The 19,151-nt window shown below is 45.1% G+C and overlaps 1 protein-coding gene across 9 annotated transcripts in view; it reads right to left on the reverse strand.

The window, feature by feature from the left end:
• Positions 1-19,151, reverse strand: part of PDE8B (phosphodiesterase 8B) — an 88,645-nt gene that overhangs the window by 2,609 nt on the left and 66,885 nt on the right. For 8 of the 9 annotated variants that reach the window (XM_074932764.1, XM_074932767.1, XM_074932773.1 and 5 more), the window contains 8 exons: positions 16,869-16,946; positions 15,883-15,959; positions 14,488-14,652; positions 13,658-13,703; positions 13,106-13,241; positions 11,134-11,332; positions 9,959-10,176; positions 8,828-8,963 (listed from right to left, as the gene is read on the reverse strand). In XM_074932764.1, the coding sequence (XP_074788865.1) occupies positions 8,828-8,963; positions 9,959-10,176; positions 11,134-11,332; positions 13,106-13,241; positions 13,658-13,703; positions 14,488-14,652; positions 15,883-15,959; positions 16,869-16,946 (1,055 nt within the window). The remainder of the gene's footprint in view (positions 1-8,827; positions 8,964-9,958; positions 10,177-11,133; positions 11,333-13,105; positions 13,242-13,657; positions 13,704-14,487; positions 14,653-15,882; positions 15,960-16,868; positions 16,947-19,151) is intronic. The other variant, XM_074932770.1, reaches the window with a different exon arrangement.

Genomic DNA, 19,151 nt, shown 5'->3' on the forward strand with positions numbered 1-19,151 from the left:
CAACCTGACACCTTCTAATTTCCTGCAGAGAGCCAGGAAAGTGATGTCTGAGAACTGCAGCCTTGCTAAGTAATGAATGATAAACCTTACATATGATAGTTGTGGAGGTTCTTGGAATTACTATCAAAGTCTGTGAAATAAAGGAGTCGCAGGCTCTATCAGGTAGGGTGAGTTACCCTTCTCTGCATCCCAGCCTTGCCTTGGAACAGGACCAGGATAGGGGACTCGTTCACCAAGTGCAAGCTGATAAACCATCCTCACTGCTCAGTGTTTAAATTTGAGGATAGTGATGGTAAGGGGCTGCTTCATTTAGGGGAGTTTCTAGAATTCTGTTTACATTCCTAGATGAAAAAAACTGAGGCAGGTACAGGAGGTGAACTGACTTGCACAACTGACTTACAGGTAGAAAAGCAGGTCCATTCAATTCCAACCTGCTGCCTTTGTGCCAGATTCTGAACCCTCAGCCTGGAATACTTCTTGGTTTTAGTTACCAACTAGGATGAAGTCTCAGATAATCTATGAGATTAACGGTAGGAAAATGCAGGAGTGGCTGACTGACTGCAGAAAGTCTCTGCTTGCTAGGCAGTAAAATGCCAAACCGCTTATTGACTGCTCTGGAGCATGGGTGGAAGGGACAGAGTAATTGTTACAAGTCTGCTGTGGCATTATCTTCTGGGTTTTGAACAGTTTAGAAGGGCACAGGTATATTATATTCCTTATTGAGTAATAAAAAGCCTCCACCTCAGCTCACCATGGCATTAACGCTATTCTCAAAATAATATATTTGTGTAATTATGGCCTCCCTTCACTGCTAAATTCAACTCTTGAGTCAAAAATTGAACATAAATACTTTTTACCACCATGGCTAAATTAATGTCTTTGTGGTTTATGGGGAGATATTTTGCAGTGACTCTTGCCAATTCAGGCATTAATCTTCTACCTTTATGTTTAGCAGTTAATTTTTTTCAGCATGGGCAGCCCAGTGAAGAGCTGCCAAATTAACCCTATTCCTTAACTGCTGTTCAAGATCAAAAATAGAAAGGGCCACTATTAACAATAAGGAACAGAACAACCTAATACTGGGGGAAAAAGCAAGTCTGTAATACAAGTGGTTCTGTGCTCCACTTTTATTGCTCAACTCTCTTAAAATGGCCTCTGCTATAAATCAGTAAGATAAAGGAAAGTGAGTCAAAGAAAATGTTTTCTGTAAGTTAGAAAAGCTAACTGCAGTAGAGTGTATGGAGAGCATTTAAAATCTTGGTAGGAAGTGCTGGAACAAATGTATTGATGAGATAAAATGGGAGAATTCCCAGAAATGTGTTCAGAGCTTGGAAACACTGGTTTCAGTGAGGTTTGTGAATCTAAATCCTACAGGCCAATGTGGGGATACCAGAAAACTACAGTTTTAAAAGTGTGGAGATGGAGGACACATTTCACAAAAATGCTTAAGCTGTCAGAAGGAGGAATGAGAAGCCACATTTCCTAGTGACACCTCAGAGGGCATTATTATAAATTGGTGGAGCAAGCTACTTTCTGGGTCCACATGTAAGTGCCAAGAAACCTGAGAGTGGGTAATTCCATGCCACCCACTGATGTGAACTTTCCTTTCCTCTGGACTTCAGTTTAAATTGGGATCCCCACTGTCCTGGTTTAGCCCATGCCAGGAGGGCAAAGCCATGAAACACAACACCAGGTGATGTACTGGGGGTGCAGTGGAGAAACAGCGATAGAGGCCCCCAGCAGTGCCCAAACCATGTCCCCCTGTGCTGTGGGACTTCTGACACTGAAGATTATCAGGCTAATTCAGACCCAGAGCCACATCGAGTGAGCCCTCCAGATACTGGAAGTGCTGAGGAGTACAGTGCAAAGTGTCCACAGAATCAGTGAAGTTCAGCAGCATTTGTGATTGCCAGATCAAACTGTTGAGAGAATGAAGCACAGCAGTCCCTAGAAGTAGGTCAGTTCGACTGACACAGTGCTGTCCTGTCCTGGTTCAGCTAGGATAGGGTTAAGTTTACCCAGCAGGGGGAAGGGATCTCCAGCCAGGTTATTCATACCATGCTGATGTCAGATCCGTTGTGGCAACGAAGGAAGCTTTCCTTTGTGGCTTTGGTGGCGGGAAAGCAGGCGTGGGATGGCTGTGTTCACTGCGGTATTTCTCTGTATTTCTTTTGTCTTGTTCACTGTTATTGCTGTTTATTGTTGTTATCATTGCTACTGTTGTTGTTCAAATTGTTATTTATCACACTGTTGTATTAAATTTCTTCTTATTTTAAGCCGGGGTTTGTGCCCTACTTGTGTCTGAGGGTGGGGAAGGGACAACGGCAATGTGGTCTCTGGTCCCAGCAGGGCTTAAAACCATCACAGCCTCTTTTTTTGGTGCACCAACATGGGGCACAAGAGGGTTGAAATAAGAATCAAAAAGGGACAGACCCTAACCACAATGTATTAGAGCAATCTGTTAGGTGTAATTTTTCTGTTTGTACTGTTTGGTAAGAAAATGTTTGCAATGCTGGCCCACTTGCTTGCGTGGTGGGACTGGATTATTCCTTATATCCACTGTGTGTTCCCAGTGCTGGTGTTTGTTGGTGGAAAATGTACAAAGGGGATTGTTTTGTCATAATGGCTCCTGACTGCTTATAATGTGTTTATATTGCTGTGGAGGGGGCGGGGTGGTAGCTGTTTGCTGCCTGGGCTTCTGTTGGGGGTCTCACCCCCTCTATGGGTGAGCCAGGGGAAGAGATCCTCTCGGCTTTGGGGAGTTTCAGTTATCCTTGGAGCCTGCAGGCCAGTGTGATTGTGGCACAATGCTTTCTGAATGTCAGCCTGATTTCGGTTTTGGCCATGCGGCACTTCTCTAACAATAGCAGTGCCCGGAAACCTGCCCTGAGGTCAGATAATAGTGAGTGGCAAGGGGTGTGGGAAAAGATGGGCAAAGGCCTGAGTCGGTGGGCAAGTCCAATGCTTTGGAATTTCACTCCTGAGCAAATGCAGAGCCCTGAGAAGTTGATGGAGTGCTTAGAAAGGGTGTGTTACCAATCTGGCAAAACCCAGGAGACACAAATCGCTGCAATGTGTTGGGGACTTGTCCATGCCTACCGTGTCCTCTTTAATACCACTCACTGCCCTCAGGGGGGAGAAAGGCCTTACTGGTAGAGCAGCTGGGCCGGCGGAACAGGCAGAGCCAGCATCAGTCGCCTCCACCAGCACAGCAGCTGAGCCAGAGAGCCAGCCAGTGCCGGTATCAGTCGTCCCAATACAGAAAACAAAATATACCAGAAAGTCAGTTGCAAAGTGGGGGATGGGGATGAGCCAGGCCCATCACGGGAACAGGAGGAAGGGCCAGAGGTGATCGTCCAATCTCTATCCCCGACTGAGCTGCGAGATATGTGGAGAGATTTCGGCCCCCAGGCGAGCAGATTTGCACCTGGCTGCTCCGATGCTGGGACAATGGAGCCAGTGCTTTTGAGATGGAGGGGAGAGAGGCCAAGCAGCTGGGATCTTTGGCCAAGGATGCTGGCATTGATAGGGCAATAGGGAAACAGACTCAAACCCTCAGCCTTTGGAAGCGACTCCTGCTCAGTGTAAGGGAGAGGCACCCCTACAAGGATGACATCCTATGTCAGCTAGGCAAATGGACCAGCATTGAGAAAGGCATCCAGAACCTCAGGGAACTGGCTGTGTTTGAGATGATCTGTGGTGATCTGAATGATGAGCAGTCACCCATGGACCCAGATCAGGCCCCTTGCACACACCTGATGTGGCGAAAGTTCCTGAAGAGTGCACCAGAAGCACACTTGAAAGCATTGGCAATAGTGTCCTGGTGGACAGACACCCACACTCTGACAGTGGATGGAGTGGTTGGCAAGCTCCGGCAATATAAGGGAAATCTCCCTTCATCCCAACATTCCTGGGTCTCAGCCGTGGAGGAACTGTCTCAGAGGGTCCAGAAAATGGAAGAGGACATGTCCTACATTCCACCTGCACGGGCTGATGTCTCAGCCATTAGAAGTAAACGTTTCCCCACCCAAGAGAAAGGCAGCAGAAGGCACACACCACGAGGCACCCTGTGGTTTTCCCTCCGCAACCATGGAGAAAACATGAGGAGGTGGGATGGACAGCCCACTGCTGCCCTAGCTGCACGAGTAGAGCAGCTGAAAGGGAAGACCATCACAAAAGGGGAGTCCTCCAAGAAAAGCGCAGCTCCAGTGTCCAGTCAGAAATCCCCCAGACAGAACAGAATGACCAACTTTATGTCTGACCCTCTTGAGGGGACCAGTGAATCATTCTTGCAAGAAGTGAGTGATGATGAGCAGGATTAGAGGGGCCCTGCCTCCAGCCAGGTGGAGGAAAGGGATAATGGGATTTACTGGACAGTGTGGATCTGATGGCCTGGCACGTCAGACCCACAAGAGTATAAGGCTTTGGTGGACACTGGCGCACAGTGCACCCTGATGCCATCGAGCTGCAGTGGGGTTGAATCCATCTGCATCTCCGGAGTGACAGGGGGATCCCAACAGCTGACCCTACTGGAAGCTGAAGTGAGCCTGACTGGGAGGGACTGGCATAAGCACCCCATGGTGACTGGCCCAGATGCCCCGTGCATCCTGGGCGTAGACTGTCTCAGGAGAGGGCACTTCAAAGACCCCAAATGGTACCGGTGGGCTTTTGGTGTAGCTGCCCTGGAAGAGGTTGAACAGTTGTCCACCTTACCCGGCCTCTCAGAGGATCCCTCAGTGGTGGGGCAGCTTAAGGTTGAGGAGCAGCGAGTGCCGATTGCTACCAGGACGGTGCACCGGCGGCAGTACCGCACCAACCGAGATTCCCTGGTCCCCACCCATCAGCTGATCCGTCAACTAGAAAGCCAGAAGGTGATCAGCAAAACTCACTCACCCTTCAACAGCCCTACATGGCCAGTGAGAAAGCCGAATGGCGAATGGAGGCTAACTGTGGACTACCGTGGCCTGAATGAAGTTACGCCAGCAATGAGTGCTGCAGTGCCGGACATGCTCGAGCTCCAGTGTGAACTGGAGTCGAAGGCAGCCAAGTGGTACGCCACGACTGACATTGCTAACACGTTCTTCTCCATTCCGATAGCGCCAGAGCGCAGGCTACAGTTTGCGTTCACTTGGAGAGGCATCCAGTACACCTGGAATCGATTGCCCCAGGGGTGGAACCACAGCTCCACCACTTGCTATGGACTGGTCCATACTGTACTGGAGAAAGGTGGGGCCCCAGAACCCCTGCAGTACATTGATGACATCATTGTATGGGGGGACACAGTCGAGGAAGTCTTTGAGAAAGGGAAGAAGATAACTGAAATCCTCCTGAAGGCCGGCTTTGCCATTAAGGAAAAGAAAGTTAAGGGGCCTGCAAGGGAAATTCAGTTCCTAGGAACAAAATGGCAAGATGGGCGTCGCCACATCCCAGTGGAGGTGATAAACAAGATAACAGCCATGGCCCCACCAACCTCTAAAACGGAGACTCAGTCTTTCCTGGGCGCTGTGGTGTTCTGGAGGATGCACATCCCGAACTACAGCCTGATTGTGAGCCCTCTCTACCACGTAACCCGCAAGAAGAACGATTTTGAATGGGGCCCTGAGCAACAACAATCCTTTGAACAAATTAAGCAGGAGATTGCCCAAGCAGTAGCCCTCGGGCCAGTCCGGGAAGGGCAGGAGGTTAAGAACATGCTCTACACCGCAGCCGGGGAGAACGGCCCTACCTGGAGCCTCTGGCAGAGAGCACCTGGGGAAACCCGAGGCCGACCTCTGGGCTTTTGGAGCCGGGGATACAAAGGCTCTGAAGCTAATTACACACCAACTGAGAAGGAGATACTGGCAGCGTACGAAGGAGTTTGGGCTGCCTCAGGAGTGGTCGGCACTGAAACACAGCTCCTCCTGGCACCCCGACTGCCGGTGCTGGGGTGGATGTTCAAAGGAAAGGCCTCCCCCACACATCATGCAACCGATGCCACGTGGAGTAAATGGGTTGTGTTGATAACACAACGGGCTCGAACAGGGAGCCCCAGTCACCCAGGGATACTAGAGGTGATTACAAACTGGCCAGAGAGCAAAGATTCCGGGATGTCACCAGAACAGGAGGTGACACGTGCTAAGGAGGCCCCACCATATAACGAGCTGCCGGATGAGGAGAAGCGATATGCCCTGTTCACTGATGGGTCTTGTCGCATTGTGGGAAAACATCGACGGTGGAAGGCTGCTGTGTGGAGTCCCACACGACGGGTCACTGAAGCTGCTGAGGGACAGGGTGAATCGAGCCAGTTTGCAGAGGTGAAAGCCGTCCAGCTTGCTTTGGATATTGCTGAGCGGGAAAAGTGGCCAAGGATCTACCTCTACACCGACCCGTGGGCAGTGGCGAATACCCTGTGGAAATGGTTGCAGCAATGGAAGCAGAACAACTGGCAACGTAAGGGTAAAACCGTCTGGGCTGCTGAAGTATGGCAGGACATTGCAGCCCGTGTGGAAAACCTCGTTGTGAAGGTGGCCATGTGGATGCCCATGTACCCAAGAGCCGGGCCACTGATGAACGTCGACACAACCAGCAGGCAGACCAAGCTGCTAAGATTAGAGTGGCTCAGGTGGACTTGGACTGGCAGCGCAAAGGTGAACTGTTCATAGCCCGGTGGGCCCACGAGACCTCGGGCCACCAAGGTAGAGATGCAACATACAGGTGGGCTCGAGATCGAGGGATGGACCTCACCATTGACACCATTGCAGAGATCATCCACGGATGTGAGACGTGCTGCAATCAAACATGCCAAGCGGGTGAAGCCCCAGCGAAATGGAGAGCGATGGCTGAAATATAGATATGGAGAGGCTGGCAGATCGACTACATCACACTGCCATAGACCTGCCACAGGAAGCCCCACGTGCTCACAATGGTGGAAGTGACCACTGGATGGCTGGAAGCTCACCCAGCACCCCACGCCACTGCCCGGAACACCATCCTGGGCCTTGAAACCCAAGTCCTGTGGCGACACGGCACCCCAGAGAGAATTGAGTCAGACAGCGGGACCCACTTCCGAAACAACCTCATAAATGCCTGGGCAGAAGAACACGGCATCGAGTGGGTCTACCATATCCCCTACCACGCACCAGCCTCTGGGAAGATCGAGCGCTACAATGGACTGTTAAACACCACATTGAAAGCACTGGGAGGTGGGACCTTCAAACACTGGGACATGCATCTAGCAAAGGCCACCTGGCTAGTCAACACAAGGGGATCTGCCAGTCGAGCTGGCCCGGCTCAGTCAAGACTTCCACGTGCTGTAGATGGGGATAAAGTCCCTGTGGTGCACATGAGGAATATATTGGGAAAAATGGTCTGGTTTAGTCTTGCGCCAGGCAAAGGTAAAGGCAAACCCATCTACAGGATTGCTTTTGCTCAAGGACCTGTGTGCACCTGGTGGGTGATGCAGGACAATGGAGAGGTCTGATGCGTACCACAGGGGGACTTGATTCTGGGTGAGAACATGCCGTGAATTATGCTGTGCCTTTGTTAATTGTTGTTTTGTTATTGTTAACTGCTAAATGGCAGCTGGACATGACGCAGATGGTATAGAATAAAGGGGTGGATTATGTCCTGGTTCAGCTAGGATAGGGTTAGGTTTCCCCAGCAGAGAGAGAGGGGGAAGGGATCTCCAGCCGGGTTATTCATAGCATGCTGGCGTCAGGTCCCATGTGGGAATGCGGGAACTTTTTCCTTTGTGGCTTTGGTGGCAGGAAAGCAGGCGCGGGCTGCCTCTGTCCGTTGTGGTATTTCTCTGTATATCTTTTGTCTTGTTCACTGTTATTACTGTTTATCGCTGTAATCATTGCTACGGTTGTTGTTCAGATTGCTTATCACACTGTTGTATTAAATTTCTCCTTATTTTAACCCGGGTTTGTGCCTCACTTCCAGCCCAACCTGCTGAGGGTGGGGGAGGGGCAACTGCAATGTGGTCTCTGGTCCCAGCAGGGCTTAAACCACCACGTGTCCCTAGTCATAAACCCCACTGGTCCTGACTGCTTTCTGCACCCATGACAGTCTACAGTGCAAAATGTCCGGTTATGGAAAACTGACAAGCTACTTTTATTTCTTTTTAGTTATCACTGACCTTCAATTTGGTCTTACTTCTTTTCAGTGTTTCTAGCAAAGTTTTTTTTTCACTAAGCTGTGATAACATGGTCTTTGCTTAGGTGAGTAACACTGCCCTGGAGAATCTCAAGAGGCAACAAGAGAAGGTAAAGAGGGGCCTGGGCTGAGAAACTCTGAGACATCTTATGAAATACCCTGGCTGGTGATGGAGCATTAGGGCGTGTAACTGGCAGGAATAAAGGCTCGGACATCTCTTGGTGCAATCAGGAGTGGGGAAGGGGTGCAGAGGTCTCAGAAATCAATGGGGCTACTCCTCATGGCTTGAAAGCTCCAGCTTACATAGACACAAAACCATCAGGGCAGGCTCCTCAGTTAGAACCTCAGGCTTAGGCAAATCCCACTGTTTGGAGGCAGGACCATAGGCACAAATGCCAACCTGGCTCCACGCACAGAATTTTGCATGTACAAAAGCACCCACATGCATGTTTTCCGAACACAAGATGGCTTTGAAGGCAAGGCTTATAAAATGAAGTGTTTAAATGAGCTAAGGTCAGATCCAAACATAGAAAACAAGAAAATAAAAGCATTTTTTCACTCTTTGAGATGTGAGTTCACAAATCCAATTGTTGTCTTTTGATCACAGTGCAAATTACTATAATGTGAATGAAATTGTCTTGGGAGAACTTCACTGAAATGCCTGAAGGCGTAAAGTGCTGCCAGTACTTACATGTGAGCTGGTCTCCTCAGATGCCATTGGCTTGTTGATGCTGTTCACAAATTTGTTGACGTGCTCAAAGTGCTTTGTCATCTCTGTTGCCAAAACCATATCAATAATGGCCTGGCGCAATGTCCGGTAGTGATTTCTAGGAAAGAAGAATAGTTCCTGCTCACAACCTGACAGGCAGAGCTTCGTCCTTTCCTCATCCGTGCCCAAACAGTGATGCAGAACACTGCTTGGGGGCTCATCCAAATGAGCTGGCACCTTCAAGAGTTCTGTACGGTCTAGGGTTGGAGAAATGGACTAGATCATACCTTTCAGGGTTCCTCCAGCTCTGAATTCCTGTATTGCCTTTTTTCTCTTACTTTTACCTGATGAAACCAATCCCCTGAAGTCAATAAAAATTTACAATTCAATTTCAATAATGCTATAATGCTAAGACAACTTCTCCAGGAACGACACAAACCCATTTCCATCTCACTGTATGTTAGCTTGGAACTTAAATCTCAAGTTTTTCAAAAACCAAGAGTGTTATGGGGGGTAAACCAATTCATTACCTTTTTGGGGTCAGGCCCTTTCCCTTTCAGATCCCTTTCTCTCCCACCCTGTTCTTGCAAAAGCTAGACTGATGCAATGTGAACTGCCAGGCTATGTGCATGTCCAGTAGCAGGGTGCCTCCAACTCTCCTAGAGCTTCAGCTCCTCCACCACCCCCCCTTTCTGTTCCATGTGAATGCAGCAGTGCCAGCAACATGGGGCCATGTGCAAACACAGCATGCAGCATCTAGCTGCTTGAGTGGAAACACATGGCCCAAAAAAGTAATTTCCAGGCTCCTACAATGAAAAGGCAGTAGATCAAGGTGCAGCCTTGAGGCTGCCAACTGGATCCTGCCAATATAATCCATAAAAGATTAATCAAACATCTCTATAAGCTTCAAAAAACTAAAAAACTAAAAAAAAAAAAAAAAAAAATTAAAACCTTTTAAAAAATCATGTCTAAATGGGATTCTGAAATGGATTAAATATTAATGTCTCTATTTAAACAATATTTTCTGGTTTAGAAGGTAAGCTTTCAATCTGCCTCAAACTAAAATTGCCAATCAGTCCACATATGCACATTTCCCTTCTCTAGCAGACTCACCTATCAATATTCTTGAAAATGTTGCATTTGTTGTCTTTAGTTGTAAGTTGAAATGCCAGTGCTGTGTGATGACTCTCTAATACAGCTGTATCATTGTAAAGGACAGCTAATTCACTGCCTGCATTGCACAAGAAAGAGTTGGTCCGTCCAGGGTGGTCTACATCATGAATAGTGGCAGCTATTAATGCAGCCACCTCATCTAAATGGTCAAGACTTCCCTAGAGGAAGAGACAGAAATTACAATGTTGCACAAAAATTACAGTAAATAATTTCTGATCATTTTCAGGTACCCACAAATACACAGGTACCCACAAATACACAAGTGTACACTTGAGTGCAGGGATCCTACCTCCTTGCAATCATTTTCCACTCACTGCACCTGCAGGTTACCTACTCCAAAACTCCCCCTCCCAGCTGTCTCAAATCCTCTTTCCTTAAGGAAGCTTTTTACTATGCTGTCACCCAAGCAATATCTTTGCATCAAATCCTCTGATGGTGGATGGATCCTCTAGTGTGTGTTTGCCTGACTGACTTGGTACTGACTCTGCTCCTACACAGCTTGTTTGTTTTAGAATAGGATAGGACAGGATATTACAGTTGGAAGGATCTAAAAGGATCATCTAGTCCAACTGCCTGACCATTTCAGGGCTGACCAGATGTTAAAGGATGTTATTAAGGGCATTTTCCAAATGCCTCTTAAACATGGACAAGCTTGGGGCATTGACCACCTCTCTAGGAAGCTAGTTCCAGTGTTTGACCACCCTATCAGTAAAGACATGTGTCCTAATGTCCAGTCTAAACCTCCCCTGGCGCAGCTTTGAACCCTTCTCCCACTTCCAGTCACTGGATTCTGGAGAAGAGATCAGCACCTCCTTCTCCAAAGCTTTTGCAAGCTTTATTAAGAGATGTTACTAACAGTCAGTTACCAAGAGACAGAAAAGAGCCAGGTTTCTCCCCCACTATTATTGCTACTTAGAAATGTAAATTCCGTAGTCATATAAACAGACTTTAGAGAAACTATGGGGGCCTGTGGACATTACTGGAAGACTTCAAGGGCAGAGAGACTTTATGAAGCCAGTACCATTATTTAAGTAAACATCTGACTTTTAAATGACACATAAAATGGCAAACACACCAAAATCCTAGCCCAAAGCACACCTAGGTGATAGTTATACCTTAACTCTCTCCTTCCCGAGAAAGAAGGCAGTAGCATGCAAGACATCTGCTGCATGCGTGGAGTTGTGGTACGAGTTGGAGGAGTGGTAGTTGGCTTCAATCACCTGCAGCCACGCTCGCAGTGTTGCTTCTGAACAGTTTAAAAATTCAGAGACAGCAAACCGGGCAAAAATTTTTAAGCCCAAATACACTAATGGCCTGAAAAACAATAGAAGAGTAAAGCACCACTGTAAAACAGGAACTTCTGGGATTTTAAAGAGTGATAGTTTTGACAAAGAAACCAGCAAAACCTTCAAAATAAAAGGGGGGGGGAATATTAAACATTTAAAAATTATAACTTCTCAAAAGCCTGGCCAATGTTGCAAATAATTACATCTACCATCCTTTCAGACATTATTTTAGTATGTTTTGTAGAAATGGTGCAGTTCCACTAGAGTTTCACCAATTCTTGTGACTTCAGAAAAAATTCTTAAAAGCTCAGATCTTTTGTGGTTTTAGTATCTGCCAATCAATCAAAATACATTTTTTTCCTGAGAAGAAAAAGCAGATTTTGAACAAGACATGGGCACATCCCAAAGACTAAAAAGCCCCAAGACAAAAAAAGGTCAAATGTTTACTGTTTCAAATAATCCTGTGACTTCACAGGGTCCAGATTTCTACTTCCTGACTATTAGAAGTTGGCAATATGCCAAATATATTGATGCTTCTCAGAGCAGCTGTTAGCATCAGGTTATTTCACGTCAACTCTTCTAGCTTTAGGAGGACTGGATCACTTTCTAGAGTTGAGGCAGGAGTCTGCTGTCAGTAGCCCCCAACCCTGCCTTGAATTCCAGATGCTAACAGGCAGTGGGTAAGCGTGTGTGTCTGTGTGCTTATGTGCATGCGTGCGTGGGCGCGGGTGTCTGTTTAGGGAGTTAATGTCTAAAACTGAACCTCTGAACTCTCGAGCAGAAGTCTGTCACTTTCTCAATTCAAGTGGTATGGGCTGGACTAAATAGACTAAATAGCTGGAGAGGAAATTTGAGGTCTGGTGAATGTAAAGCTGTGGAGGGCAGCAATGAGTCTCTGTGTGAAGTAAGAAATAGAGCAAAATCTCTGATCTTGTTGGTTCTTGAATCCAAATCCAGTCCAGGTTGTCATTTACTCTGTGTTGCCTGTGACAGAGCCCTATCTATCAGTCACATTTTTCAATTATGCAAGATGATCTACAAGGCTCCTAAGCTGAGAAAGGCATAACCAAAAGCCAACATCTGCAAGTGAAAACCAGGCAAATGCAAATTTTGAAAGTGGCCACTTTATTCAAACAGAGTACAAAAGACGTGGTAGTCTCTTCAACTCTTTGCATATCTTGGAGTGAAAAATCACTTCTCTCTGTGGATGATACGTTTATTTTTGTGGTCTCCATGGCCTCAAAACTACTGGCATTTTCTTTCCTTGTAAGCTTAAAAAATCTCAGGCTCTTGATCCTATCACTGGTTTATCCTCCATCCCAGTTAGGGCCCTATAATCAAAAAACACAGTTGCCTCAGAACTTACTAAATCATAGGGTGATTTAGGTGAGGGAGGGGAGAGGCTTGCTTTTTCCAGCATGACCATTTGCACATCAGCAGGAAAAACGGGCCTCTCTGGGACATCCATCATGTAACAACACCAGACTGTGACAGTATCACCTGGACAGAGTGTATGAGAGTCAAGCAAGGTAAAAGTTGAACAGGAAACAATCTTGGAGGACTGCAGACACTGTCAGGGAAGACAACATCTGCACAGGGCTCTCCATGGCCTCTGCATGCATCTTGACCATGGTGCATGCCTGGCTTGTTAAATGGGACAAGCGGTACAACACACACATGAAAAGAAAGACAGCTCTCACAGATTTGCTGTGTCTTGCTTCAGTTTTTCCAGAGCAAAGCACCTTCTGCTACAGCTCCCCAACAGCCTTTTTGCAGGCACCCAGGGAAAGAAGTCCAGTACCTTTTATTTGTAACAGCCTCCAACTCAAAAATATTGAAGTCCCAGCTTTCCTCATTTTCCAGGAGCTGTGCAATACAGGGTGGAACATCATTGATGGTGTTTGGCACTGAAAGGTGACTATGACTCAGGTTCATATCTGTTGAAATGGAATTTAAGAATTGCAGCATTTCTGGATTATTGCCCCCACCACCATGCAGAATACAATTTAGAAAACAACTATTTTCCTTACATGAAAAAATCTGTAAAAGCTGATCATATATATGGTTTATATTATTACAGATGATTTGGACATAAGCCAAAAAGATCAGTGAACATTTCTTTGAGTGACAATTTAGTTTTTCCTAATCTGATTGTCTATATTTTGAAATTAATTATTTAATTATTTGAACATGCTTTAACTCCAAAATGGAGGCAGTCTAGCATTTGTTCTTCAGTCACTTAGACAAGCATTTCCAGACATACATCCCAACGCAAATTAGCTTGGAGCTCTATGTCACTAGCATCTACAAAACAAGTCACATGTGCAAAGAGAAGTTTAAAATGGTGGCTTACTCTTAGAAAACACATACTCGTTTCCTGACAATCTTCTCAAGCCATCCTGAAAAAAGCAAGTTTATCATAAGATTTAGGCAGAGTAACCATTCATCATTACTTGCAAAAATACTACATGCACTTTCTCTTTAGGTACTATTCCTGGGTACTAAAAGAACTACTTCTATTGTAGCACTATAAGCACCATCTTTGTTTAAAGGTCTTTCAAAACAGACATGAAAGGATCCAAGGAACACTAGTATGGCATCTCCAGAATGGATATTATTAACCACATGATGTATTGCCCTCCTTGACACTTTCATTGGCACCTGCAGGATTTAATCATTCAAATTAACTACTATTATTTATTTTTCATTTTCTTTGTATTATTTTGAAAAGGATTAGCTCAGTTTACATTAAAAAATTAGGTAATCCATGACAAAATCTAGACAGTCTGTCTCTGGCAAACAATGTTGCTGCTATTACAGGACCAAAGTCAGAACCTGATTAAAGTAACATTGCTCTTACACTGGACCAGCTGTAGAGCAATCCCACTAATCCCATCTAAATTTCTAGAGTTTCTAAAAAGCACCTCCTTGAGACAAACCAGATTGGGCGATACAGGTTCTAGTGGCAACCATGTTCATTTATATATGAGGATGAATGCACCCAGTGGACTGAGATGTAGCCATATCTAACTACATCTTGGTGTCTACTGTTGGTAGAGAAGCTAAAACAAGTGAAATGGTGATGAATTACGAGTTCCGTTTCCATTGCTTGTGAACAGCAGAGCACTGAATGTGATGTAGGACACTGGCAGTAGTAATTTCATCTTTACTAATTTTACTCACAGTCATCAGACCTCCAACAAGATCGCTTGTATGAGGATCTTCATCTTTGGTACCTAGCTGAGGGGAGTAAAGTTCTGTTGTCCGCAGGATTTCCAGAACTCTGTCCAAGGCCTCTGCTACTGTGATGGGGCTGTTTTCCTGGGCCGCATTAATTATGTTAATAACCTGAAAGCAGATTAAGGAGGCAGGCAAGGAAGAATGAATGGCACTTTTGCCTTTTCCTATTACAAAAACTTTATTCTTGGCTTGATTATGCTGCTTCACATTTAGCAAAAGCTATGTAATTTCCCCACAACCCTTGAAGTACACTTCTGAAAATGTAAATTTGTGCTTAGATTCCCTGGTGTCTATCTGCTGTTTGTAACTGGCAAGCTCCTTGGAAGTGAAAGCAGAAGTGTGTGAAATATCTATAATAGTTGCAGGTGGGCAGATGAACAGCTGGCCATGTCCCAGTCCTTCAGCATGGCCAGGGTTGCTCAGAAGCAATCATTCAGTCCCTAGAGGAAAAAAAAGACCAACGAACTCCTGGATGTGACTCAGATATTCTGATATTGCCTTAGTTTTCTCAATGTGAAAACAAAGGGCAGAGGGTGTAAACAGCTGGGCTGTGGTTGAGGATGAAGAAGATGGTTCTTCTTTGCATCCCACCTTGTGTCTCAGCTGCTACCTGGGAACTCAGCAATGACAGAGCAGCACCAAGGATATCTCCTGGCACTGCCAGGACTGAGAGGGAGAAAGCCCTAGTGCTGTCTTCTCCAGCAACCAGAAGATGCAGCAGGGGCACTAAAGGCCTCCCTGTGGGTAAACTTGGGGAAAAGGAAAAGGAAAGGATTCAGCTGCTCTAACAGGCATAGCGATGCTGAGAATTAAGAGCTTGATGATAGAAAAAGATGATGTGGAGAGAAGAAAGAATGATTTGAGGGTGGAAGATGGCAGGCACCCTGGTTTGTGGGACAAGTGACTGTGTAGTTGGTTTGCAACAACAGAGTTGTATAACACGGATAGTGAAACAAAGACTACAGGAAACCGGGGGACAAAATATGCTGCAGGTTTTCTCTTCTCTGCATGCTATCTAATAAAAATCAATGGTAAAAGCAAAGGTGAGACTGGCACATGCACAGCTCAACAGAGCAGGATGCCCTTCCTGCCACAAACAGTGCATCTAGCAAGGACGCCCTTTCCCTCTTTTTAATATTCCTTCTCTTGACTAGGATTTGTAATGAGATGATGAGGTGATGTGATAGAAAGCAGTACGAAAAAAACCCAGATTGTTTAAATTATCCTGTAAATACAAGGTGCAAGAAACCCTTGGCTGTTCTGCCACAAACTTCATACTTCCCTATGAGAACAACTCCAAACTCTGAGTCTGCGGACAAGGCAGTGCTCAGGACTCACCTTTGTGATAGGAGCTTCTATAGTCATTGAGTGGATCCTTGCCATAGAAGAGTACCGTCGGGTCTGTAAACTTGGAGCTGTCATTAAAGAGAGCACCATTTACATGCCACGGAGTGTAAATCAGATGACAGCATTTAGAGAGCACAGAAGGCTGTCACTGGGGAACAGCATGACAGAGTCCAGAGTCCAGTTCATCTCACATTTTTCCTGTATATCCCCTCCTGCAAGTTCTTGCTTTACTCTTATTTCTTGCACTGTTGTCTACCTACTTTGACACCACCCCTCAACTGCTGTTTTCTGTCCATCTGTCACTTCAGCTATACTGAAATGCAGCTGAATTTGAGCAATATTATACTTCATGGCCAGTACCTGCCACTCTCCCTTTGTTTGCAATCAATCTGTCAGATACAGCTCCTCCTGTGAGAGTATGGGTGTGTATGTCCCTCATCTCAGTGATACAACTGCTCTAATGAAACCTCTTCCTGCTCCCCATAAGCTGTGTTTCTCTCATTACCTACGAGGGCAGGAAGAAATCTCTACTACCACTGTCCCAGCACCAGTAAGCAGTCACAAATGGGATCAGGAGCAGAAGTACTGCTCCCAAGTAACCAACAGCAATAAGTCCCTTCATGTCCCACACTAATGAAACCAAAATACTGGTTTGGGAGCACAAGCTGCAGATTTCTTACAGAGCTGGAACTAACACTTCACCATGCACTCTTTTAGCAGGCTGACCCCATCCCACAGCACAGCCACTACTCCTCTCCGTGAAAGCACTGCACACTGCCATGCATTGTATGGTGATGCTGATACTTGTGCTGGGGCACTGTTCTGCAAATCAGAACAAAGAAATTTTACAGCAGTTATAAAAAGATGGAATAATCTCTGGTTTAATCTGTTGTGAACCTGTCTTTCATTCTGCATTTTTATTGCCTAGGGCAAGTCTGTTCTTTATTTGTAACATTCTTGACAGTTTACTTTCTTACCATCACTACTTTGAGATGTTATTGACTTAACATCAGTTGCGTCTTTCCTTCTGTTCTTGCATTTTAAAGAATGGGGTTCTGTAAATACAAAACAAAAAACTAAAAATGCATCAAGTAAGGCCTCTACAGAGTTGACTTCATCTAAAATTCAGAACATTTAATTAAATGATCTTAACAATACTACAGAAGTGGGGGAAATATTGTAATCTCTGCACGTCAGAACAATGGACTCAGTGTCTCTCAATTTACAGCAACTTGTCTAAAGTCACCTGGAAATCTGTTTTGGAATGAAATCAAGACGCCTTAATGAAAAGTGGAGTTGTCTCACCTAAATTTAGCTGCCTAAAAGCAGCAGTCTTTCAGGCTGTCTTTGTCTAAGGTAGTTGTTAGAGACCCTGCTTTTTAGGAGAGGTGTCTCAGGCTGGTGGCTTGAATTCGTCCTGCAACTCCCTTTTGCTGTTCCCTGAGCACTGAACAAGTCTGAGTTTAACTGCCTAGAACTTTAGCTGTGAGAAAAATCCCATCTCAGTCTATACTCTTCCAGCCCAAGAATGGTTCAGACTCAGACAGCTTTTGCTTTTAATTGCAATAATTGATTGTACCCTGTGTTTAAGTAAAAACCAACACGCTGAGAATGATTATAAACAATCAATTCAGTTGCTCTGAAAATGAACCATGCACCAAGCTGTCATTCTTGAAACTGTCATTTACTAAAGCAAGAGAAATTACCACATCCAAACAAATGCAACAGCTAGATGAAATGCCTGGAAAGAGCAAAAAAACCCCAAAGGTTTGTTAAAATTTCATTTTCCTCCAAAACACTACAGTCCGCACTCTCCCTTATGTTTAAAAACAGCAACTGAGCACCTATGCACCTCTTTGCAAAAGTCTCTATGGTACCTATTCCCAGAGTATCTGAAATGCCACTCAAAGATCAGAGACCCAGGCAAGCTTTCAAAAGGAGATAACCACCATGTGAAGAATCAGAAATATCATAAAACTGATATTCCCAACAAAAGGACAGATTTGCATAACAGCGTTATAAGACAATATATATACAGCCTGTCTTTAGCAAAATAAAATGTTAGTATACAATTATCCAGGATTAAATACATATCCATCTTAAAAATTACTGAAATAAAGTTTTTGTCTAGTTCTTTTCTTTACTCCAGATTTACAAGACAGCTTGAGTCTCTTTATTTTGTTGTAGTCCAGACTGGAGAAACTGAAAACATTTTCCTCTGTTGACAGTTAAGATTGGGGAATAACTATTGCGTGTTAAATTGGTTTTATTTATTTGATAGGACTCTGTTTCAACTCCTTTTCTGCATTAACATTTGGAGGAGTTTAACATAAGGCGCTTGAGTGGGAGCAAACATTTACACACACACATTGCTGTGGTGGTAGCAGCCAAGATAACTTTCCTTGTGTTAAATACCAACTAGCAAGTTGGGAACTTTGCTAGAGCCACCTAGAGAGTTACAGGTGCATAAAAGCTACTTTGCGCCATGTTACAACTTCAGCTGAAAATTTTTTAATGACTAAATAAAAAATTTTCCTTATCTGAGGAGTGGAATGTCTCCCCATCTATATGTGTTACAAATTACACCATCACAAACAACATGATACACATGGATTATTTTTCTACACTCATCACATACTGGTATACGCCCATGGATCTGGGAATTTATTATTGGAGCACAACCATGGACTGCAGGGAAGGAAAACCTCCATCACATACATGTGACTCTTAGATTGCCTGCTTTCACTGCACTGCAATCATCAACACGGCTTCCTGGGATGTGATTTCCCAGTTTTGCTGAAATTTATGACAATAATGAGCAAACCTAAATGCCCCATATAATCTGTAAAACACATTAGTAAGCTGGTAACTATTGCTAACTAGCAACAAGCATTCTTCAGCTTAATTCACAGACTTTCTCACCTTCCCCTGTTTGCAGGAAAGAAACAGTGAGAAAGAAAAACTACATTTATTATGGAGACACAGGAGCAAACAGCTTAACACATGATGGATCAGTTCTGATGGCAGCAATGGGAATGAGAGCAGCAAATTGCATATATTAACTCTTCTCCTCCCTGCCCATTATCATCTGACATGACAAACCTCTCCAATGCTTGTACATAGTCTTACACTTCTTGAAAAAGTAGGGGATATCAAGCAGTCACTTCCCATGTTCTTGGTACATTATATCCTCCTCTCATGCGAAAATCAGAAGCTGCCTGACATTGCACTGCAATGCTGTCCAGTGTTTCATAGCAGGA

The sequence above is a fragment of the Athene noctua genome, chromosome Z (genome assembly GCF_965140245.1).
Source record: "Athene noctua chromosome Z, bAthNoc1.hap1.1, whole genome shotgun sequence".
Lineage (NCBI taxonomy): Eukaryota > Metazoa > Chordata > Aves > Strigiformes > Strigidae > Athene > Athene noctua.